At 33.2% G+C, this 27,024-nt stretch overlaps 1 protein-coding gene across 2 annotated transcripts in view; it reads left to right on the forward strand.

Annotated features, from left to right (window-relative positions):
- LOC145293893 (double-strand break repair protein MRE11-like) overlaps nt 1-27,024 on the forward strand; it is a 69,101-nt gene that overhangs the window by 18,968 nt on the left and 23,109 nt on the right. The window contains exons 2-4 of one of the 2 annotated variants that reach the window (XM_080140658.1): nt 4,414-4,532; nt 22,732-23,779; nt 25,517-25,613. In XM_080140658.1, the coding sequence (XP_079996784.1) occupies nt 22,741-23,779; nt 25,517-25,613 (1,136 nt within the window). In that variant the 5' untranslated portion in view covers nt 4,414-4,532; nt 22,732-22,740. Of the gene's footprint in view, nt 1-4,413; nt 4,533-12,508; nt 12,656-22,731; nt 23,780-25,516; nt 25,614-27,024 lie in introns of those variants that run through there. The other variant, XM_080140657.1, reaches the window with a different exon arrangement.

Genomic DNA, 27,024 nt, shown 5'->3' on the forward strand with positions numbered 1-27,024 from the left:
ATGCGTATGTATGTATCTATGTATATGTGTACGTATATGTATGTGTGTATGTATGCATATATATGTGTGTGTGCATGTGTATATGTGTATGTGTAGATATGTGTATGTATATGTATTGTCTACATATGTATGTGTGTATGTTTATGTATATATGTATGTGTATATGTGTATGTCTGTGTGTATGTGTATGTATGCATTGTATATATATGCATATATGCGTGCATGTATATGTGTGTGTGTGTATGTGTATATGTGTGCATGTATATATATATATGTATGCATACCAATGATCATCTTCAGTGTCATGTCTGCTTGAGGGTGTGCAAGTGGCTGGCAGGACTGAAATGTTGTCTTCAGGCACATAGACTTTCAGTGACTGAGGGAGTGTCACTTGTCTGACAAGACGTTCCATTCATTATATATGTATTTTGCGTACAGAAGGTTGTTAGATAAGACAAGTCATTGGTACTACCGGTTTCAAGCCCGATACTTAGGACCGTTTAAGATATCCATATCAAGCTCTCTTCAGCGAATACTGATCGTTGGCTGAAGAGAGCTTGATATGGATATCTTAAACGGTCCTAAGTATCAAGCTTGAAACCGACGGTACCAATGACTTGTCTCATCTAACAACTTTCTGTACACAAAATACAAAATACAAATATGTTCTCATATTTCGGATTTTCCTTTTAATTGAGCACTCTGCTGGATTTCTTTTTCCAAAAAACTAATCATATATATATATATATATATATATATATATATATATATATATATATATATTTGTTCAATAAAGGTATACATCATATATCAATTAGGGGTGTTGAGTAAGAGAGAACTCTTTATATTTATTTATATTGTGACGGTACATATCAGTTGAGAAATTACAAAAGGGAATTTATCCCTGAAATCATATCGTAGAGAGAAAAAAAAATGTAACGCGGCAGCCCTAGAATTATCCCAGCCAAGTAGCACTTTACCCAGATTCGGAACAGTAACTCCATCGTGGAATATTCCAATAAGATTCACTGACTGTTGACGAAATACCAGACAACGAAATGACGTAAAAACACGGCTATATATGTGAATGTATTATATACATGTCACTTTATTGTACATTAAAATTCAACACACAAAACAAAATGTTAAAAAGAAATAATGATAAAAGAAAAATATGGAGACGGGGGGGGAGACAACAACAAAAAACCCTGTTCAATTAAACATTGCTTCTTTTCTTTCGTTTATTTGTATGTTATCTTTTTTTTTATCTGAAACAATGGTTTAGTCATATGAGGCAAGCAGAAAATATTTAAAATAAGAAAAAAAAACAAAACAAAACAATTCAGTTCAGTAAGTAGATATTTATGGAATTAAATCCAAATCAATGATCAAGTGTTTGAGGAAAAGTTATTAATCCAATGTTTATAATGTGGGCGATCCAGTTTCATCAATATGCAATTTGATGCTTTTCAATGTTCGTTCATCCACCTGTCTTCTCTTGTTTTTCTTTTCTTGTTTATTTCTTCTTAATCACCGACATGAAGACAACTTGACGAGCAAACTTACTGGGTCTTCTGCAATCGGAGATGCATCTCATTCCAACATATCTGAGCCAAGGTGTATTCATACTTTTTTCGTATATTTCCTTTTTGGCTAGAGGGATAAGATTCAAATTGAGTGGGCTACCAATTCACCATACAAGTCACATTCGCTGGTGTTATTCACATCTTTTGTTGACATTCGTCCAGCGACGAGATCGTTTCCATTTCTTTCCCCCAATTAAGTTTCTTTGTGCCTTAACGTAATTCGCGCCAAAAAGTTTTTCATTTTCTTCCACCCACGCACGCTGCTTCATTTGGAATGGGAAGGTGAGATGTTTAGTTGGCTTCCAGTCATATTTTGATACGTGACGAATGACTCGATGGGGCATGGGGGATGGGGGTGTCTGGTTTGCTTCCTGCCATGGGCTTATACATTGATATTTCGTTTCCAAATGCCTCGATAACAATGGGGCGGGATGGGGGGGGGTGTCTAACTTATAGATATAATATAAAGTAAAATTTAAGAGAAGATGGGGAAATGGCCACTTCTGCATTATGCCCCGTTTTCTTGTGACAATATATATACATATGTATATATACATATACATATATCTATCTACCTATCTATCTATCTATCTATCTATATATATATATATATATATTTTTTTTTTTGTAATGGGAAATATAGCGGGGCTATAATGTAATAACATAGGAGGGGTTACACACAATCCTGCATCATGGACCACACAGGCACACAGACAAGAGGATCCTAAGCCTAAGTCTCAGTGGTTACACTTTTAACTCTGTTTAGTGATGAACCTCTCAAAATGTAATCAGACACTCACTGGTCATTGGTTACTGTTCTAATGCTCAGCATGCACAAAACACACACAACCCTAAGTCCGTGTGACAATACCTTTAACATGGCTGACCGACTGTTGTCCAACATTGTAGTTGAGTTCCTTCTTTGTAGATGTTTTGACAGGCCATGTCTCTTTAGCCGCAGCTTCAGATTCAGGGTTCAGGGTACATCTGGAATCAACTGTGTTGTTCTCAAATTCAACAGGCAATCAACAATTAATAAAAACTTCGAAGACAATTTTTTTAACAAAAATAATTATTTGCATAAAATAGTTTCAGATACAGTTCATGCATACCGGTCAGAGAAAAAGTCTCTCTTTCCACTTTCCTCCTTTGGGGTTTCCAGCTTTGGATTGTTGGCACAAAGCCGACGTGTACTGCATGGCAGCTAGTGAGCCAAGTTTCTCCTTTTTATGAAAACCACTAATTCTGTCCCATCTCACTGAGATTAGCACTTCTTCCTCTCTTCCCTTTCCCTTTCTTTTTCTTCTGAATCCCTTTTTCCTTTTTCTTTTATTCTTTCCTCTGAAATCTTTTTCTTCCCTCCCCCATCTCTCTCTTAATTCTCTTCTTTTTCTTAACAAAAATGCCTCTCTTCAGCTATTTGGGAGGTCTTCCATTTGATATACATTCCTCATTCTCTCTCTAGCAAAAATGAAATTAAAACTTTATTTAGTTTTTTTTTTTAAATACTCAACAGATGGCCATAAAATGACAAGATCACTGATGACAGCTGACCCTTTCTCCACAATTGTCAGTTTCATTTACCATTGAATTTACCAACTGAATCACCAACATGGAAAAATATTTATATCATTCTTTCAGGGAATTTGGACTCTTAGTTTTTCAGCAAGGTAATCTAGTGTCGCTCGGCGTTAGAACTAGTGTTACAATAGTACATTAATAACCAGACAATGTAATAGCCAATCAGCCGATCATCTACTCTTATTCTGCTCATGAGCAATATATCCAATATTTCATATGAGCGGAAGTCAGCCAGACAAAGAAACCCCTATAAATCTGCCTTTCTCTCTCTCTATCTCTCTCCCTCTCTTTTTCTTGTGCCCTCTCTACCTCTAAAAATAAAGGGAAGGAGAAATGCTACCACATAGCAACAAGCACAGTCAATACTGTGATGAAAAGGACAAAAACCAACAAGTGGTTAATTTAAAAGAAGCAGACATGAAACGTTTTTAGTAGGAAAAACAAAGGTCACTAGGGGCCAAAAAGTTTCTCAAAAATCATTCCATGCATAGCCAGTACTAGAACAGATGCATGAAACCCTGCGCCATGTTACATAGACTATAGTGTGAATCCGTGGCATATCAACCCGCATGATATGCGCCCAAGGCAATTCATGTAGAACTGACTGGAAATGGACGACTATGATGTCAGAGTTTTCCTGTGTTGTGAAGGAACTAAAATAGATAGTGTGAAACATGTTTTGTTTCAATCCAGTATATGGTGAAGGATTACAAAATCGTCATTTGATGTATTTGCTTGAACTATAAGGACAAAATTAAAATCAACACGGAGCTTACACCAGGTGACTGAGCTGCCTAAAGATTGAAGATATTTCGCCTGAGGAATAGACTAAGATGAATAGTTAGATAAGAGATAAAAGACTAGTACAAAATAAAAAAAGAAGAGGAGAGAGAGAGAAAAACAAGTGGAAAAAAAAGGATCGAACAATATATGAACCCTAACATTTTCCTCTGATCATTGGGAGATCTGCAGGATTGTATGTATTTTTATTTGATATTTTATTTTCTTATCATTGGTTACTTTGCTCAGTATCTTATATCTTTTTAAACTATCTATCATTAGAAAAATATATATATTATAACCAGAATACTTAGATACGTATGCTCCAGTTTGAACAAAAGCAATTACAATATTATGAGGACATTCATATTAACCCTACAAGCAGACATTATTTGAAAAAGGAATATTATTATTACTAACAGTAACTTATACAGTTTCATGAATTTGGAAAATTTTCTCTTTGCAGAATCCATTTTACCATTTGGTGCTCCAGAAGAAGAGGAAAATGAAAATTCCCCGTTTGGAAGGACGGGTATTTTTTCAAACAGCAAAAAAAGTCTATTTGATGACGACAATGAAGAAGAAGTGAGTACTTATTTTTATTTATTTTTATGGTTATGATTTTTTTTTTTGTAAAAATTATGTTGGATTGTCAATCACACTTTGTAATAACATTTATGTATTTGAGTCGTTTATTCATTTATAACATTGTGATTATATTTCTTCTGTTCATCCCTGTCTTGGTTTGTTGAGTTATTTTGTGGAAATTGCATACAGATTTAATTCTTTACTGTAATAAAATTATCTTATATATAAATCTGTGTTTTACCAGATGCTGTTCTTGCCATCCTAATGTATCGTTTGAAGATAGAATGAGGTTCTTATCTTGAACCAAAAAACGCTACAAAAGTTGTATTATAATGGTTGACCTATCATTTATATATCTTCTTCTTCATGTGTTGCGAGCAACGTAGGTAGGAACCGACCATAAACAAAGTCGAAGATTCTGTACAGGGGATAATGCCAGTTTATAACAATATATATATATATATATATATATATATATGGAAGTTTTAAAAAGCCAAGAGCAATGCGGAAAAGACTGGAGTTACAAGAGGAAAGAAAGGAAAAACAAACAAACAAATAGACAGGTATGTTAAAGTAGAGAAATGTCTAACTATTTATTCATTTATCACTCCTCCTCTCATTACATAATTATTTCCAACCAAATTATTGGTCTGTCCGGTGTATATGAAGTCCGTTGGTGTTATGGAACTTTGATTAATTTCAGGAGAAACTACCTCCCTTTTTCAAAAAGAAAACAAGAGTATTATCGAGATGGTGAAAGAGACTAGGACCGCAGAGGTTAGAACCGCAGTTAGATGTGACTAGTTAAATCTGTAGATAACTGGGGATATTTTTTTGCTATTAATATTTATTGGCTATATTTTATTATTTTTAATATTGTTTATTTCGTTGTTATTTTTTTATATTAGGAGATAGTCTTATGGTTAAATTTATTATCCCATTATGATAATGTATTTTGTTTATTTGTTTTTTATTATTATTGTTTTTCCAAACTAATGACGCAGATAAGATTTTTTTACAGTCTCGCAGTAAAATTTGGATAACTTATGGTGTAAGGGAGATAACTGTGTTTAACTTTTTTCTTTTATCTTTTTTTTTCTAACTTTTTGTAAATATATTTTATTGTTTGTTTTTATTTTATATTTATTTGTATTAATGTGTAAGGAGCTAACTTTTTTATTATACTTTGCAGCTATAATATTCTTTCTTTGTTTATATATATATTAGTATTTACTTTTTTCCGGTGTTTATTTCTTCATATTTGTTATTTGTTAACTTATCCTCTTTATCTCTCTATCCCGTCTTGCATCAATCCTTTCTCATTCACTGTAATGTCTCTATTACCTTTTCCTTCTATTTTTTTCCTATTTTATTTAGTTTTATTTATCTATTATTTTTTTTATAATATAAGATGATCTAAAATTTGATTCTTAAATATAAATGTGTTTGGTATTATTAATGCATATATATATATATATATATATATATATATATATATATATATATATATATATATATATATACATATATATATATATATATATATATATATTATCCATGTGTGTGTATTATTATATGTATCTTACTATCTACCTTCTATCTCATATAATTTGCTCTTTGGTCTGTATATAATTATATGTTTGTATTTTAATCTCATCTCTTAGTTTACCGCAATGTTTCATGTGGGTGTTTTATTTTCTATATACCTCTGTTACTGTGTGTAGCCATCTTTTTTTTTATTTATGTTATTATTAGATTATATATTATTTTTTATATTTTATAACTTGTATATCATTGTTATTATGGGTTCTCTTGTTATTATGGGGCCAAAGGATGAAGGGAGAGCTCAGTTCAAGTCTATTATTAAGGGAAGGTTTGTGTTTGGTGATAAGGAGTGCTTCTGCAATTCTGAGATGTCCAAGGTTTCTGACTGAGGCAAGGATACTGACACGGATATTATGTTGTGTGTTGTTGCATGAAATAATATGCTTGTAGAATGAGGAGATTCTAGTTTTTATATGTTCTTTAATACGTTGGTGTAGCGGTCTGGTAGTACTCCCTATGTAGGATTTGTTGCATTTAGTGCATTGTAGATCATAGACCATGTCGGTATGCGAACATAAGCCTGTATCTGGAATGGGGCAGTTGGATAGGGAGCAAGTGTCGTTTATGGAGAGGGTGTGCAGGATTTTGTTGGATGTGTTAGTGTACTTGTTGTGTATATGTGAAATCTCTGCATGTGCGTAGCTCAGTTTATCTTTGAGGGGTAAGGCAGATCTAAAGTGCATAAAAAGACACCTGCAGGCTGGTTTACTTTACATATAGAGCCGTTTTCATTGATGTTGAGTTTCAAATCAAGGAGTGAAAGAGACCCAGACTCGTTTGGATGTTCTATGGTGAGCTGCAGGTTGGGGTCAGTATTGTTGAATTTGTTGAAACTTTTAATGGCTTCGTCATGGGAGCATGTAAGGATGAGGATGTCATCTATATATCTTGTCAAGAGAAGGTAGGAGTTGCAAGTTCTGAGTGCTTGTCTCTCAAGTCTATCCATGTAAGCAACAGTTAGGAGACCGGAGAGGCCAGACATTTGTTTATAGGTGTGGTTTAAAAATGTGAAGTATTTGTTGTCAACAATCACTCGGAGAAGTTGGTGGATGTCGGCAGGGGTTATTCCGAAACAGTGTAAGTTATTGGAGAATATGAGATCAGCCATGAGGTTGATGGCGGGGTGTGCCAGGATGAAGGTGTACAGGGAGACAATGTTCAGGCTGAAAGAATATCTGTTTAGCCTTAGTTGTTGAGAAGATAACCTGTTAAGCCTATCAATGACTTGGTCAGAGCTATTGACATGGGCTAAAAAGGTAGAGAATAGGGGTTTAAGTAATCTGGAGAGGAGCCAAGAGATCTTATAGAGGTGGCTGTTGATGCTGGAAACTATAGGCCTGATTTGTGTTTGGGGGCTGTTTTTGTGAGTTTTGATGAGGTGGTAGAAAGTGGGGAGTTTGCTATTTTTGGTATTAAAGTTTAGTCTATATTGTTTTGGGATATTTCTATGGGAGCAAATATGTAACTAGGTCCTATTGATAGTGTTCTCTATTTGGGTGATCGAACTGAAATACAGGAAAAGAGGTGTTAGAACTATCAGAATGGTTGTGGCTGGTGTCATTAGAGGAGGCAAAGGCAGACAGCCATTTGAGATGATATGCGATTCTGCAAAATTGAGTTTCTATTGTGACGTGCCCCTTCTGAGGTTATCTCTGTTATCTGATCGTGATAAATTAATTTTAAAAAAAATGATTTCCTCAGGTTGTGTGGAAGAATGCGAGAAGCTATATGCCAGCCCATATTTTGTTGACTTCCTCTGCCAAAAAGAGCATTTTAAGTGGGGGTAACAATTATCTGCTCTCCTTAACTAAAAACACGGACTCTAGGCTTGTGGTTTTATAAAATAGATATCAGATGAATGGATCGATGTATTGAGCAATCAGCTGTCCTATTGCTATAAGAAATGGTAGGTCAGAAATTTCAGCATATATTTTAACATGAAAAGACAACCAATTCAACATGTATATATATATATATATATATATATATTCTTTTTATTTTATATATAATAAACAGAATCAAAGAACAAATAGGTAATATATACAAATTTCAAAAGATGATAATATATATATAAATTCATAAGTCTGTCTGAAGAATAGTTGCAACAAGTCGATGCCTTCCAAGGATGAATGCTGCGAGTCCAGTAGTCATCATGGAGTTCACTGTAGATAACCGTCTGAATGGTGGAGGTCAAAATTTAGACCTTAATTTGTCTCAGAGATACATTGTACAAGTAATGAAGAAAGTTAATCAATTGTAGAGCACAACAGTTTGTGAAAATACAATATTTCGGCCAACATAAGGGCATTGGTGTTTGCAAATGATAATAACATTAGCAGGACCTGTTAACCGGCGTTGCTTGGTGGTAGGCCCCCCTCCCCCAGCATAAACATTTCAAATACAGCTGTTATTTTGTGTTGTTGGTCAAAGATTAAATTACTAAGGCCTGTACTGCCAAAATAGCCTAATCAGATGTTTTATTTTTTAATAAGTGTAACAATAATATGTACCTCGAATGCTCACCACAGCTTTACTCCCACCCCAGCATGTAACACTATGTAACTAATTTAATATTATCATCCTAACATTTTTGACCATTTAAAAGAAGCTTTAAATAAACTGCTAATAATTTTTCCAGACTTTTTACAGCGCACAAAAATAATGTAAATGTGAAACAAAAACCGTTCCTATGTAGTGACGTTTTTGAAGCCGTAGACATACCCATGTTTAAGAAATCTAGAAAAAATCAAATAAGTCATATTATCCTGTAATTTTCGAAATTTGTTCATTATTAAATAAACTTGTTAAGTAACTAATCTGTGCTTCATCCTTCTCAGATGCATATGATGGCAGATGGTATCGTACTCTGCCATCATATGCATCCTCTACATTGGTTATGCATTTTTGGTACTGCACTATTTGTAAATAGTCGTTTCAGGTTAAATTCAAGTTTCACGATTATTCTTTTAATAGTGACAAGACACCCTCCCCTCCCGAAGGTTAAAATGGCTTTGTAAATAAAAACAATATTATTTCAACACGGTACCAAAAATCCATAAGTACCCAAAATTGTACTTTGTATTGTTCAACGCTTTTAATAAAAACCCCCCAAAAATGTGCTCATTGTCAAACTTCAGTACTTCTGCAGTTTAAAGTCGGTTTTCCGTGATTCTCGGTAGGCAAAGAAGAAAAACAGTAAAGGAAAGATATATAAAGGAAAAATAAAAGAAACGGAAGAGTATCAATGTGTCAGCATATAATAAAACCCCCCAACCTCCCCATGTTAAGAACGGCTTTCAGAATAAACACCCCCAACTTCGAAAGCTGGTCTTAACACAGGGAGGTTTTGGTGTTTATTTCAAAAGCCGTTTTTAACATAGGTAGGTTTTGTTTATTTATACTACGGTTATGCAGGTCATAAGAAAAATACACAAATAACTTTGCTTACACAAACAAAACCAAAAAAATCACAATCTCACACGTGCAGTAATAACGTGAATTATACTCATGTAAAGTTAATGAAACATTTTTAATAAAAAAACAAAAGGAAACGATTGTATTAGCTCATGTAATAATATTTTAGTAAAAACGAATTACTATATCGTTATAGGAAAATAAAATATAATTATGAATTATTTTTTATGAGAGTGCGTCACTGTAACTAAAGTAAATAAATTACAAAATGTAAAAAAATAAATTAATAAATAAAATAAAACTTGTACAAATAAGTAATAAGACATTTTATTTTCGAACAGAGGAAAACAGTTATTTTCTACTGAACTCTAAATATATAATAACGCGCAAATTCTTTTTTGGCAAATCAGCATGCCAAAAAGTACCACACGTGACAAATTTCATTCCGTCATAAAAACAACTTTCTAAAGGAAAAAAAAAAAGAAAGTTGTTTTCACATTTTTATCTAGCAAAAAAACTATGAAATATATATGAAAAACTATGTTCATTAGTGTTTAAATCCAATGATGACACTGAAGTCGATGTTTTCGAATGTGAAACAAAACTAATACATTTATATAGGGAATGAATATGAAAATATATATGTATATGTGTATTATTTAAAAATAGTTCAAATTATGTAACGGGGATGAAGTTGGCTTTTTTTTTTATTGAATGAAACTTCATCCCCGTTGCATAAGATATGCATTAATCTATTTTAAACAATTCAAGGAAGACGGCTAAACGCACATGAGTGTCCGCTGAATGGGATGTTTTCAAAAACAAAAATAAGAAAATACTGTGTGAACAATGAACCTCCTCCTTCCAACAGAAAGAAATGAAAAATGGTTGTGAAGTAAGTTATAACGCCTGATTGTACCCAAATAATACTGTAAAATGGCTTATTTCTGTCTGTGTCTCTCACTCCCACTCTCTGTTTCTCTTTATCTCTAACTTTCCCTCTTTCCAAGTGACTCTAAGCAGAAGTATTTTCGTGTATGGGGTCATGAAGTATTGTCAACGATTTATGTTTTGTGACTGTAATATTTTCACAAATAAATGGTAAAAGTTCATAGTTTCTAAGCGGAAAAATTCCGTCACTAATAAATAAAATGTAAAACTATTGTGTACGTACTGAAAAATGTTTTATAGTTGATAACTTCGTTTATTTGGTGGATTAACAGAATGCTGGAATTGTAGAATGAATACTTCTCATCCAATAAGGTGCGTCGGATATTTTAAAGGGAGAAATTATTATTTTTGTCGGATTTAAGAGGTAAGAATATGCGTATGCGTTGCAAAAGAAGCAAAAAGTATAAAAGAATGCGGTGTAGAATGGTGTCGTTAAATTTGAACTCAGCCTCAGATCAAAAGTCTCAAACTCAAATCCAACTGTTCTCTTCTTCTCTGCACTTTCCACACTGACGCCCAAAATAAAGAAGACGGCTCTTTTATAGAGAGACCCAACCACATCTCATTTGCATACCCCCTCCCCCCTCTCGTCACATCACGTGATTTTCAGTTCATAAATACCAGGGGGCGGACATTTTTATTTTCTCTTTTTTTTTTCTTTCCTAACACGAGCCGCACGATGCACTTTTAACCACAAGTAGACGGTAAAGTGAGGGTGAAATTTTAGCTACTTCCTCTTTAGTTTAGGACGATGATGGTCATGGCGCTCCTTGGACTAAATGTAATTTTTTAATATAATGAAATAATGTGTATGTAATTGCGGTCTATAGTTAGTAATGACTAATGACATAAATATAGTAAGTTTTTTATGTGCCATCTGTTGCTGTCAACCTAAGGTAGTTTTGTTTAGAGGGTAAAATTGCATCTCTTATTATATGTACAAGATAAGAAGATTTCACCGAACGTTACGGCATTAATACATCTCAATGAGACAAAGGGGTTTCGAGGCTACATGCCTCGAGTGAGTTTTCTTATGTCCATTCGACCTGTTGTCTTTGTGAAAACTGAGGCGACCTGAAACATAAAAATAGCGACAAAATACGACTTGACAGTCAGTAACAATAATCAATCTGATAGGTCCAAACAAAATCGTGGGCAGTCAAACCGACCAATGAGGAGCCTGTTTATTTCTGCAGTAAACCACTTGTGAAAACTGAATTTTTTAGATCAATTAAAAAGCATGAAAAACTACGTAACACAGAAAAATGAACTACATTCTTTTGTTTTTGAAAACTTTCTTATTTCAAATGTCTACTAAAAATTCCTCCGCGATGTGATAAGTCACTTTACTACACGCGTTCACACGTGAACGCCTCATGTAAGAATAGCGTAAACGAAGGCGGTGAGAGGGCACAAAATAGTGCGAGTGTTCAAGGGTTAATACTATGCAAACGGTAAATTTGCGACGGGTTTGAATATCGGATTCGTTGTCAGCGACCCCGAAAACAACAACAACAACAAAATTTATTGGTCGATGTTCGGTTGTAGTTAAAGTAAACATTTATCGTGCATTTCTTATTTCCTCTCCGTAAACTTCCTGGTCAATTTCCAGGACTATGTTCTTGTGGAGACGAGGTCAATTTTTTTTAATTTAAAAATGTTTGATGAATTATTTTAGCGTTCCAAATTATCTTTTGCAAAAAATGCTTATTTTTGCTTAATCCATGCTAGTTATCCCCCTTAGATAATCGTCTTGAACTCCATAAGCGGCGTCATTTTTTGTTAAAATATATGACTATTCTCTAGATTCTCATAAAGTCGTCCCTGTGATAATCAACAATAAACTGCATTTCTTACAAACCCCCTCCCTCCAAGAAAACGAGTCGCTAAATATACTAATAATTTAGTGTTCAATCAAATTCCATTCAAAGATTAAGAATTGTCACTAAACATCCGACAATAATTCAGCAAGACTAATTCTCCCGCCATTTTCAACTATTCTCGTGTTGAATCAGAATTTCCCGGAAACGAAACCACGTGTAATAAACTTGCAGTTATCTCCCTTTTTAAAAACCATATTTACATTCAACAATATCTTTATATTCCACACGTTTGGTTGCCAAGTCCAGATTTGAATTAATCTCTCAGAGGTAAAAAACAAAAAAAAAAAACGAAGTTGTTTTTCATTTTTTTTTTTTTTTTTTTTTTTTAACTAAAGCAGAGAAAAATTACAAATTTTGATTAGTTTTTTATAGTGTTATAGTACAAAATACTTAACTCGTAAATAAAATCTAAATATTTTCAAGCACACTAAAGTTATTTATTTATTGATTGATTCGAATTAGTTTGAAGTTTACAACGGAGAAAAAGACATCTGTGAGGAAACTCTTGTTAAGAGTGACAGGTTTAAACGATCAACCATTCTTTTAACTCAACGAAACATTTCATTTGAATTATCCACCCGGAAGTTTTCTTTACTTTTTTAAATTTACTTTATATATTTATTTGGTATTGTTGTAGCCGCTACCCTTTTCAATAAGATTTTACTTTTTCTTTCGATGGGAGATGGATTAAAATAAAATTCGCTTCAGTTTTTCATGATTTTTATATCCATTTAGTAGTAAATAATAATTAATAATAATAATTCAACGTGTGACACATACGCACGAGATGTCAAATAGGTTTAATAAAAGATTAGTAAATGTCTGAAAATGAGTGTCTAATTTGTCAAATATTTTGCACTTGTGCATTTTAACATCCCGTGCAAATCTAGAAAGAATCTTAATATTGAGAGGCAGAACGAACTCTACTAGAATGAAAACAAAAAATGTTAAAATACACAAGTGGCATATTTTGAGATATACACGAAGAAAGTGAAAGAAAGCCTTTTACGTATTTCTGGGAGCAGTCATTAAAGCATAAAATCGTTTACGCAGGGTCCACGTTCCCCGTGAAGTACCCCCCCCCAATGTGCTTGTTAAAGATCTAGTCGACAAGTCGATTTTTTTTTTTTAATCTATCGTTAAGCAAAACCAATATTACGTACTGCATTATCATGTCGGAAATAGTAATATATCCAAAAATTACGAAAATTCATCGCTGGTGCTGCTGCTGCTGCTCTGCTGTGCTTTTATTAAAAAAAAAAAAAAAAAAAAAAAACATATAGACAGCAAATATTGCACCTATTTACAATGCTTCTCCACGGGACAGAGTTAGACACCAGGACCGTTTTTTTTTTGTTTTTTTTGGTAAAACTATACAAACACCGTGACAGCGAATTACCCCTACCCCTAACCCTAACCCTAACCCTAACCCTAAACCCTAAACCCTAACCCTAACCCTAATCCTAACCCTAACCCTAACGCTGTCACGGTGTTTGTATAATAATACCTTTTTTTTTTTTTTTTTTTTACAGCAAATATTGCAGCCATTTTTCGGCTTCAATGCCGAAATGATCCCCCCCCCCCCGGATATTTTTCCGCTTCCCGATATCTAAACGGACAATCTTTTTTTCACTTTCTTAATTACATTAATTTTTTCACTTTCTTAATTACATTAATTTTTTCACTTTCTTACTAAAATGCGTGCATGCGCGTAGTCACTTGACGTTTCACAAGGTGCATTAATACATGGACATTTTAAATGACAAGAAATATTTTTCATAAAATAAAGTTTTCACAAGAGTAAAAATATTGCTCTCAGTAAGTTTTCATGAGCTGTTTACAAAAGCATATTTTGTTTTTCGTTCTTTTTTTTTGGGGGGGGGTAGTCAATTATAGAACTTGTGTTGTTTAGCAGGTGCTTAGTTTAACCGTTTTTCCATGAAGGGGCGAGTGCGGGTGTGTTAATACCATGCAAACCATAAATTTGCGACGGATTTGATTATCAGATTTGTGGCCAGCAACATCGAATATCCCTAAACAGCAAATTAGTGGTCGGTGGTGTTCTGTTGTAGCGGAAGGTACATTTACCTTTTAATTTATGTTAATAAATATTACTCTCAATACTGTTTTTAATTTGTGGTCTTTTCTTTACGTTCTTTCTTTTCGCTCATGATTTCTTGGAATTTACCCCTTCCCTCTCCAATAAACCTTTTCTATGCTAACGCCGGTGGTGGGGAGCGGGGATTTCAGTTACATGTGGCATATTTAGTTTCTTTTGACGTTTTTTTCGTTATTGGAAAACAAGATGGCCGCCAGCAAAAACAATAGTGATTACGTTGGATACTAAATGTCTTCAAATATGGATAACTGCGTGTTTGCGCAAAAAATAAATGCGATATTCATTCTCAGCGTATCCGAAAACCTTTAAAAGTCGACAAATTAAAGGTAAATGCCGAGGGGTCGGTAAACTAAAAATTTACCAAAATAAAAAATATACAAAATATTGCTAGAAACTTGCTCAATATATGTTACCGTGACATAGGCTGATATATATTCGGTGGGTTTTAACAGTATTTTGAATATTTTTTTATTTTTAACTCATTTTCCCAAACTTACTGTGTTCAGCAGAGAGTTCGGCGCCATTTGGGACAAACTTTGCTCAAATCATTCGCATGTTCAGTTCTGCATGAATAATTGTGTGAATAGTTCCCACACTGACATCAAACTGTGCACTTATTGTCTCTATAGACACATGATGGTCCTTATCCATGAAATTCTTTATTTGGCCAATCAAGTTTGGTGTTCTGACTTCCTTATTCCTCTCACACCTCTCATCATCCCTCACAAACTCCCTGCTTACCTTGAATCTCTTATACCACTCAAAAACTAATGCTCGATTCATGCAAGATGGTCCAAAAGCAGTCTGAAGCATTCCATACGTTTCTGTGGCATTTTTCCAAGTTTAAAACAATTTTATTGCATATCGTTCTTCTAAAGTGTCTCACATTCAGATTGCATTTTTTAAATTCACCAGCTGTGACAATCAAGCTTTAGTAGGGTGTGTTCCAATTCCTGTTGTAACTGTTCATTTGAACCTGAAATCATAAAAATTGGTCAGCCACCTCATAAGATGTATAGCAATAGCACAGTGAATTTTCAAATCTGCAACGATTTTGAATGCCTGTACAAAGAAAATTGGAAACTTATTGAAAGCACCTCGTATTTAAAAAATCGATCTGTTTCGTTCACTTGTGGATCAGCAATATTCAGTTTGTATTTATCTCTCTTCAACCGCAGAAAACCAGAAATGTCTACCAAAGTTGGAAGATGATTGAAAAACCAGCATGCAAGAGATGGTGCACTCTGATCCACGAAGAATGCCTGAGCAACCATGTCGGCACTCTCTGATATATGTGCCTCAGACAATTAGCAACAAACTATCCCTTTCTCAAAAAGAGATGGTAATGCCTTGAAAGAATGGATATCCTAGGACTGCACAAAACGGAAATTTTAAAGGAAATGCAGTTGGGAAATAAGTCAAAAACAATTTATTTTGGCTTACCTAAAAATTGTGACTTATTTGCGTTCATAAAATCCAGTACTTTTTTGTGTTAATTGCAATTCCACATTCACCGTTAAATTGACAACATATATAGGTTTGAAAATGAATACTAAATTTAAATTTGTGTCAGACAAGTAGTTTTCTGGATATAAGGACCTTTATATTCCAATATAATCCTGTATGTTTTCATTGGTGGCCATGTTTTTTTATCCCAACTGAACAAGTACAAATGTGCGTGCATGTTACAAAACACTCTCTCCCCATATTAAGAATGGCGATGACCACTGAAATTCAGTTTAATCAGTTTATTGTGGCCTGCTTCCTTGCACCCTTAGAATACAGAATAGCGTTGCTTGTTTACATTTCTTTTAAACCAACGCATTTCAGGTGAAAACATTATTATGCATTTACGTATCATAGCAAAATTAGTATAAATTAAAAAAAATTACAAAAAGATGATCCAGCAGATGTGCTAGATGTAATTTTAACAAAAAATCAGTCACAATGCATTGGTTTGAAAATGATAGACCCTTAATTTATCAGTTTATCTTAAGGGTTATCTTCCTTGTTTGTCATACCAAATTGGTAGCACAACTGTTCCAGATTAATAAAACTCAAGCATTTGATAAATTTTATTTTTATTTATATTTTAATAAAACTCAAGAGTTCGGTAAATTTTATTTTTATTTATATTTTAATAAAACTCAAGAGTTCGTTAAATTTTATTTTTACTTGTAATTATTTTTGTACTGAATTATTTTTTGTAATTTTTTAAATTTATACTAATCTTGCCATGACACATAATTATGTAATAATGTTTTCACCTGAAATGCGTTGGTTTAAAAGATCACCAATGTAAGCACGCACTAGAATTGTCACTAACCATCTTTGATTGAACATCACCCTTTAGAAGTAGTCATAGGCGAAACAGAGTTTTTTTATTCCCAAACAGGCAGCATGAACATAACGTTAATAATTGCCAGACACAAAATTAGTATTAAAATTAATGAAGGATATACTTTTTTTATTGAGTGTAATCCATGACTTAGTATTTAGTGACTCCCACTTCTGATTCAGGCTTAATGTCGAAAGTTAATGAGGAACATGTTTCTTTTAATTATTGTTATTGTTGTAATATTTTTGGTAGAATAAAGAGGGTAAATGTTTATTTTCGTCAAAAAATACATTTTTAAAGAAAAATTTGGCACAAGGTCGAAAAATGGAAGGAAGGAGAGGAGGATGGTCTTCACAAACTATTGCTAACTTAGTTAATTCCTACTTTATTTTTAACACAATACCACATTCATACTATACATTCATCAGCAATCACCATAAAAACAACACATCTACTTAAAACCCATAGTTGAAAATATGCAATGGGGGTTAGGGGCATAAAAATTTTATTTACAGAATACAATGAGATTTACAGTGTTAGTAAAAGGCACATCCCATTAGTAAACTGTGGCACATAGAGCATCAGTGATAATTCATCAGTGATTGAAGAATGGATTGTGATAAGCAGAAGGGCCTTAATTTCTTCCCATTCACTTCTACCATCACCGCAGGGTTTGCATAAAGGAGGTAAACCCACAAGCAAAATTGCAAGCCAAAACCGGCCACTGACAAAACAGTTCCCAAGTAATGATGTTCCACCCCATCGAAGGCTTTAGAATATAAAGAGTATGATTACAAAAAATGGAAGGTTCTATTTGTAGACAGGGATGATAGGAACTGATCAATCAAATGGAATGATAACATGCATTGACTAGGAACTTTGTTTTTTCAGGACTTTTTCGGATTGACTACCATGGACCATCTTGAATGAATCGAGCATCAGTTTTTGAGTGGCATAAGAGATTCAAGGAAGCCAAGAAGTCTGTGAGGGATGATGAGAGGTGTGGGAGGTGTAAGGAAGTCAGAACAGCAAAGTTGATTAGTCAGTATAAAGACAAGAAGTGCGCATGGAAACTCTATTCTTAATCTTTGTTTTAGTTTTTACAATTAAAAGCTTCTCTGGACTGATACTGTCATTTTGTTTGCACATTTCTCTTATTTTCTAAAACTGAAATGGCTTACAATTCAAAAGTTATTGTATCTTATCATGTGTGATGTGTGCGTCAGCCATTATTTAAAAAAATTATAATTAGTGTGGATCGCAAACCAAAATTTTAGTTTTTTTATATTTAACAACTTTTAATATAGACACATAAATCTTTGTTCTATTAGCCATTAAATTTGCATTACATGCGTATGCTGTATTTTCGTGGACATCGACAATATTACATACCCAACGTGCTTCAACAAGTCATATCTTTTTTATTTGTTGATCAATTTTTAAAAGAATTATATTGATTGAAAGAGAATAAAATAAGCATTCCAATGATAATTTATTTTTTTTTTTATGCGTTCAATATTTTTATGTTCCAAGTTAAAAATGAAAAACGGTAAAAAATGACAGCAAAAAGGGAAACTATTTTTTCAATGTTTACATTTTATACGTTACGTTTGGATACATATGCGTGAGGTTAAATTTGATTGGATATGGCTGAAATTTTACAGGCTATATAGAAGTCCATCTCTACTGGCGTTTGATTTTTATTTTTATGACCACAGAAAGCAAAGTTACGACCGAGCAAAGTTGACAAAGAATATTTCAAAATTTGATCAAATAAATCGGCATATATCTTCCATTTTCATGTAGATAATAGTTTCAGAATTATTTTCATGTATAATATGTAAATATTTGATAATTATTAATTATGCGGAAATTTCTTTAAAATGTTATCTTTTATAGAAATTAACAGATAAACGGCTCGCTAAGCGCTAATGCTAACATAATGCGCTGAGCTGACTAAAGTATTCTCTTAAAAATAGAAAACTGTTTTTCTGCTTTCGTCTTATTAGACATTTTTTATTCTGAGTTTGTCAATTTAAAAAAAATTATTTTCAAGTTTTTCAAATTTGATTTCCAAACAATACTTTATTGAAACAGGGTTATTTATGCCATTTTTTGCGTTTTTTGTTTTTATTTTTCAGATTTTTAAAAAAAGTTTTAACATCGTTTGTTTGGCATCATGTTCGCGTTTTCTTTTTTTGTTTTTCCGATTTTAAGAAATTTTAACATTGTTTGTTTGCATCACATTCGTTTTGTTTGTTTTTTTCCGAGTTTTTAAGAAGTTTTAACATTGTTTTTTTTTTTTTTTTATATAATATTTAAACAGGGTTATTACTTTGCTTATTCTTTTGTTTTGATTTACCCCCCCCCCCACCTCTAAACACCCGGGTAACGCCGGGTACCCCCGCTAGTAACAAATAAAAAGTACTTGTGCACTTAAGCTACCATGCTGAAATAATAACGTTATTATTTAGAAACCCATTCTTACCATGGGGAAGGAAGGGTGTTTTGTTAACTATTCTGTACTTTCACCTAACAATTAAATAAAAAACATATCGTGAAACTTGAATTTATTTTTAACTCATTGTCAAGATCATTTTGTCAAATCTGTAAAACAAACCCGTTTTTTTTTTTTTTAACTGAGGATATCTAAATAATAATAATAATTAGGCGGTCCGATAAAGAATTTCATTGTGATGCATTTTGTAAATTTTTACCTTGTTTCCACCGTAACATTTTTCTTAAAAATGATTACCTTTGAAGATTTTTGGGTATGCTGAAAACGAATATCGCATTTAAATTTTTCGCAAATAAATAGCTTTCCGGATATTAAGCAATGTCATTTCTTACGTTATTTCTGGTGGCCATCTTGGTATGCGCGTTTGTGCATAGTTTCTCAAGATTTCGTTTGTGCACTTCTGCATACCAAGATGGCTACCAACGATAACATAAGAAATGACATTGCTTGATATCCGGAAAACTACTTATTTACAGAAAATTTAAATGCGATATTCGTTTTCAGCATACCCTAAAACCTATAAAAAGTAATCGTTTTAAATGTTATGGTGGAAACAAGGTAAAAAATGACCGTTTTATTTCTTTGTTTACATAATTGAATTTTCAGTAAAACAATAGAAATGACGAAAATTACTATCAACTGGTGAATATATAGTTGTTGCTTATCAGGATTCCTGATATTCTGGTACTGTGAAAGTTACATCGAGGATTCATGTAGAGTACAATTTATGGTAGCATCTCAGAAAATAGGGGTATATTTTGGGCCAGATAGGATTTACAAAATTGAAAATTGGACTGATCCCAAAATGCATAAGTTCTGGTCAACTATGGGAATTTCCATCTTTTACAGAAATCCAAAATCTATATGAAAATGCTTTATTTGATTTATTTCTGAGATTAATTCATATCTACTCAATTTTTTTTTCTTTGAGGGGAGTAGTAAATACCGGCCATGAATGCTCTTTAGGCATTCAATGGCTGCACCCAAGATTAAGCTCTTTGATGAAGAGGCAGAAAAATGTCCATTCTCAATATAGCTATATTTAAATACTCTATAATACTTAGTTTTGTTCATGAATAGACATCCACTGTATGATACCATGCGCCCGTTTAAAAAAAATTGAAATTTGTACATCTGAATTCATAATTCATGTCTTATGGTAAAGAGGTACATCAAATTTGACTACATAATCAGAAAGAACACACAATTTTACATAAGAGTGCCAAGTTTCATGAGAATAGCTTGAAAAATAAATTAATGGTGGTGAAATTACTGAATTTCTTGAAATTTTAAGGTCCGTAATTTAGTCCACTTTTTCTAAAGAAAAATGTCCACGGAAAAGCCTAAATTTTGGCACTTAAAATTCTCATAACTTTTGAACTACTGATGGTATTTGCATAATTCAAACGATTTTAAGCATCTTTTATATAGCGATTTTCATGCAAGTTGATAAAATAACAATTGTCTAAAAAGAAAAAAATCAACTTGTAATGCTAATTAAATTATGACTGTTCAAAGTTTGTTGGAAATTCGAAAATTTGCAGTCTTGTGCGTTATTAATCCAGAATCCTCATTTCATAATTCGATGATGTACAGATAGTCTCTATATTTTACTTATATTTCTTTATATTTTATATCTATGAACATCATTAGATTGCATTTAAAGGACTCATAAATGTATTTGTGTTGGTTAGAAATAAGCAAACGTAATATTATATAGAATTGGTGTGTGTCTGCCTGTATAAATGTTTAACAGATAAACTCTTAAACTACTGGTCACATAACACTGAAATTAGCTGGAAATAGTAATCATACCAAGGATGGTTTATAATAAGTGAGATCTTTGTTTGGATGGATGAATAACGCATACAAACATATATATCAGCAAGTTGAAATGAAAGTTGTTCATTTCAACTTGCCTAAATTCAATTCATTTCTTCAAATTGTTTGATATTAAATCTTTATTACCTATCTCTCGATAGCTACATCAGTAGAAGATATGGATAGAACAATAAATGTTTTGGTTTCAATTCTAGCTGATGGAACACAAGTCATTTTTTTTTTTTGTTTTTTAAACTTTTGAAATCACTACTATATATTAGGTACAATATAATATTCAATAGAGAATTTGCTCTAATAATAAATATAAAATCTATATAAATTAAAATATATTTAAGCATTTTTTATGACCCAACAAGCCCCCCCCCCCCTCTCCGGTATGATTTATAAAACAGTAGAAATCAAGCTAGATTTTTATTTTTTAAATCGTTAATCATTAAAAAAACCCAACACATTCAAACCATGTAAAAGCAGACATAAATTTATTAATAGTGTAAATATTTCATTACTAAAATTTACAACTTGAATTTTTTATTTGAAAGACAACTTAAAACCTTATAACAAACCCACCATCTTGGTGAATGGCTCTTTTTCTTTGAGATGGAACTGTTTTTATATGCATAAAGATATGTGTACATTAAATTGAAAAATGTTAAAAAATAAATCACTCATCACTGAAAATAGTAACTTGAAGTGCAGTAAAAAGTGATCTTTCGGTTTACTTTTAACAGTTTCATAACCGTAGCTTCCCTTAATTTGTCTGTTAATCCTTGCAATCCATGAGCGATGTTTCTGACAAGGAGGAAAGAACTGCTTCTTTCTGGGTTGGAATCTTATTGTTGCTTAGTTTTTAACCTTGAAGTCATTTTTCTTTTAGCTCCTTGCATCAAGTGGCTTCATGCCTTGTCTGGTGTGATTTTCATAAAAAAAGTAATCTGGAAAAAAAATTATTGAATTGTACATTTACAAAGAAAAAAGATTAAATTTTGTTTACATGCAAATTAACTCAAAATGACTCTCCAAAATAAATGAGTTATCATAAGTTGAAATTGAAGGGGATTTTTTTTTCTTTTTTTTTTATTATACTCATTTTCACACTAAAAAGGCACAATCCTTCTAAAAAGTCACAATCCTTGCAAAATGAAAAACGTGTGGAGAGTCAGAGTTAAAAGTTTGCTGGAGTCAGAATTAGGGATCAGTGGGGTTTTCTTCCTGTTGACCATTTAAAAAAAAAAAATCCCAAACAAGGTGTATTACCACTTGGACGTAAAGGGGTTATTATTTGGGATTATGTCTAACAGAGTACTGTGGGGAGTTGAGCATTGAGCAGTGAGGTTTCTGTTCACATTTCATTCAAACTTCTGAAGATTAGTACAGTCAAGGGAGCAGGAAATAGGGAGGGAATTCCAAAGTTTAGCAGATTGAGGGAAGCAACTATTAGAGTAGAATGATATGTAATATACAAAAATCCAGCTAGTATGAATTATTGTTCAATGACATCTCCGCTAATTTTTTTTCTTTTCTTTCAGGATAGAGTTATGGTGAGGGAAGATGAATCCTCCAGTGAAGACGACACCTTTAAGATCTTGTTGGCCACAGATATCCATCTTGGCTACATGGAAAAGGATCCCGTGCGTGGCAATGATTCTCTGGTGACGTTTGAAGAAATCCTTGAAAAAGCCAAAAACAATGATGTTGACTTCATCCTACTCGGCGGCGACCTGTTCCACGAGAATAAACCTTCACGCCGTATCCTGCATGGGTGTATATCATTGATGCGCAAGTATTGCCTCGGTGAAAAACCGGTTCAGTTTGAGTTTATCAGTGACCAGTCTGTCAATTTTGAACACTGTAACTTCCCCTATCTAAACTACGAAGATCCGAACCTTAACATATCTTTTCCCATATTCTCAATCCATGGAAATCATGACGACCCGACTGGACAGGGAAATCTCTGCTCTCTCGATCTGCTGCATACGATTGGGTTTATAAATTACTTTGGCAAGTCTACGTCGCTTGAGAAAATCACACTTTCGCCTTTGTTGATGCAAAAAGGGAGCACAAAGCTGGCCATGTTTGGTCTGGGTTCAATTCGAGACGAGCGTCTTCATCGGTTGTTCTTGAATAAAAATGTGTCAATGCTTCGACCTCGGGAAGATCAAGAAGAATGGTTCAACATGTTTGTTATTCATCAAAATCGCTACAAACACTCGGCTACCAAATACATTCCCGAGCAATTCCTTGATGACTTTTTAGATCTTGTTATTTGGGGTCATGAGCATGAATGCCGGCTTGAACCCGAATGGAACGGGGTCCAGAATTTCTACGTTAGTCAGCCTGGAAGTAGCATTGCGACATCGATGAGCCCCGGAGAGGCTACGCCAAAACATGTTGGCCTCTTGTATGTTAACGACAAAAATTTCAAGATCAAACAACTCCCATTGGAAACGGTTCGACAGTTTTACACAGAGGACATTGTTTTTAGCGAAACTTCCCTCAAGCCTGACGATCCTAATATCAGTTCAAAGATGGAAAAATACTGCATGGAAAAAGTAGAGTTCTACATTGAAAAAGCAGGTATTTGAAAGCTTTGTTTGGTTTGAAACTAGCTGTTGCTCGGATGGCAAATTGATAGAATTCAATCATTCTCTATCCCGTATTAAATCTATTATTGTATTAAACTTGAAGAATACCCATCCCAGGATGGGTAAAATTAAATCTCTGAATAGAACAGTTTTTTTTCCACAATTTTATGTCTCATTAAAAACAAGTAGTCTTGTCTTTCATTGTTGAGGAGGAAATAGATGACTTGTGAATCTATTTGTCTATAGAGTCGTGAGGACCAGATTATTTTGCTTTATCTGAACACGTACATCTTACTATATAACCATATAAAAATATTTCAATCTAACTACAGACTTTACTATTAAATGAAAAATTAATAAAGATACTCAGAAATAATCATTTTATATAAAAATGGAAGAATACTCATTCTATGGTGATTAAAGTTAATTTCCCAATCGGAACAGTTTTTCGTCAATTTTATGCCATTTTATGAAGATTAAGATCAAGAATATAATGATACTAAACCTTATGTTTAGAATCCTTATTCCAATTTTGATCAAAATCTATTACATAATTTGAATTCTGGGAAATGTTTAAAAGTTAAGGCTTAAAATTAAGGGATCCTGAGAAGCAATTGAAATTCAGCGAATTTTGCTTAATTTTTAATGACTATGGATCAAACTCAACGCAAATCTGAAATATTTGAATAAAAAATTTAAAAAAATGATACCACATGATAAACACATGATACCAATTAAAATATTCCTCAGTTCTGTGTTTGAAATATGTTTGAAAAAACTTTGTTTAAATTGTAATAAGTCATGATTTATAATTATCAATTAAGAGAGTCACTCTTTCTATAAATGTTCATCGACAGTTAGAAATATTCCCTTTTTTTTATTTTTTAATCTTCACATTCCATGAATGATGTTTCTGACAAAAGGGGAAGAATTGCCGTTTTCTGTGTTGGAATCTATGCATATAAATGCTTATTCTTGACTAGTTTTTGACCTTGAAGTAATATTATTTAAGTTCCTTATATTTTAGTTCTTTACTCTTGACCCGTTGGATCGCAAACAATATCTTTATTCTACTTTGTTCCTCTTTCGTTAAATGTTCACAGTGATATTAGAAAATTTCAGAGAGTTGTTGAATCAACAAGAGAAATGCATATATAAGTTCAGTTAATTATAAATTACAATTAATTAGAAAAATTAAATCATCGCATTCAGTTTTAATGCTCGTTTAACATGCTGACATGTGTCGACAAGCTTTTATAAATAAACTTTCAAACTAGCCTATCTCTGGAAAGGTCTTTATTTATCCATCTTTCTCTCAAGTCCATCCTTATCACATTCTCCCATGTTTTCCTTGTCCTTTCCCCTGTCAACTGGCCTTACTGCTTCAACTATTCTATGTCTAATAACCCAAGAACTCTTACCCATTCATTCAATGTGACTAAACCAACAAAATTTCCTGTTCTGCGTACATCCTATACTCTCCAGAGTTATTCTTCCTCATAGGTGATCAGATCTAAGCATTTCTTTTAGGTTCACATAACACATCCATCGTATCATTCTCATATCATTTCTTTTCATGCAACACGTCCTCAATCTCTCATTATTAAAAAAAAAAAAAAAAAAAAAAAAGAAAAGAAAACCAGTAAAATGAAATAAAGAACTTGAACAAAAGCTAAGAATATTTGTCATAAATTTATTTAATAATAATAAATAATTTTTTTCTTTTCAGTTCGGACACATTCTGGTAACAGTAAACAACCAGAAAAACCGCTGATTCGTTTACGTGTCGATTACAGTGGTGGTTTTGAACCCTTTTCCGTTTTCAGGTAAGTGTTTAGAGATTTTTCATGGCAAATCAGTCTTGTTAACTTACTTATACCTCCATGATAATCTCAGTAAAATACTGTGCAAGATCTTTCTAAAAAGGCACAATCTTTCTAGAAAGGCACAATCCTTGTAGCATAAAAAAAAACATGTGGAGAGTCAGAGTTGAAAGTTTGCTGGAGTCGGAATTAGGAATCAGTCGTTTTTTTTTTTTTGTTTTTTTTTTTCTGTCAACCTTTTTTTTTTTCTTTCACCCCCAAGCAAACTGTATTCCCACTTGGACTTAAAGGGCTTCTATAGGGAACTATGGGGAGTTGAGCAGCAATATATCTGTTCACATTCCATTTAAACTTCTGCATGTTAGTACAATCAGGGAAGCAGGGATGGAATTCCAAAGTTTAGCAATCTGAGGGAAGAAACTATTAGAATAGAAGGCTTTTCAGCATCTAATGACCTCAAGAGTGAAGGAGTAGAATTTTGCTGCTTGTTGAGTTAGTTGGGAGTAAGTATGTCAAGGAGGCACAAAATACCTAATTAAAAAGGAGACAAAAGTTCAGATTGCTAAAACTAAACAGAGTTAAGCCCCTTTACTAAAATGCTTGCAGTCTTTGATAACAACTGTCGTCGTTGCATTCTATGCGGCCATTGTGGACTGAGTGCCAACTCAAGCTCTCTGTTAAAAATTAGGTCTCTGATCCCTGCTATCTGTCTTTCTCTAGCATCATCTAAGATGGTTGTAGCTTGATTGCCAGGTTTATTCGGTCTGCTCACTCCCCTTTTCTTACCTGATTGTCGCAAACATGCTAGTGAACTGTTGAAGACCTGAGTGATGGCAATCAAGCAGCACTGTCAAGCTCACAAGTAGTTGGTCTTTGATTATGGAATATCTCCACTGGACCATCTGTAAAAAATTGAGTATTGAATGCAGGAGCAAGTCCTGGGAACATTTACCAGGAAGAACAGTTGAAAATAAGTCATACAACATCCACTATGACTGTAATTGCTACAGGTACATCCCTAGAAAATGGAGCTATTAAACCTGACATAGTGATATAGTACAAGAAGTAGAAAGAAGCAACCTTGGTAGAAGTTAGTGTCCTCAATGATGCTTGGTTAAACAGAGCTGAGAGGGAAAAAAATAACAAAATAACAAAGTCCTTTGTACGACATGAAAGAAAACTGGAATCTTAGGAAGATCTCCATCATTCCAGTAATTGTAGGAGCAATTGGACCCATGAAAAAGAATTTAAAAAACTACATGATAACTATACCCAGTGAACCAAGTGCAAGAAAGATACAAACAATTGCATTTAAGGGGATAGTTAGAAGCTTAAGAAGATGTTGGTTGGAATGTATGAGATAGTGGATGAATGTCTGGCATCTGGTAGAAAGTTTACTTTTTTTGTAAATTTT

The sequence above is a fragment of the Euprymna scolopes genome, chromosome 15 (genome assembly GCF_053919585.1).
Source record: "Euprymna scolopes isolate OS-2025 chromosome 15, ASM5391958v1, whole genome shotgun sequence".
In the NCBI taxonomy this organism is placed as follows: domain Eukaryota; kingdom Metazoa; phylum Mollusca; class Cephalopoda; order Sepiida; family Sepiolidae; genus Euprymna; species Euprymna scolopes.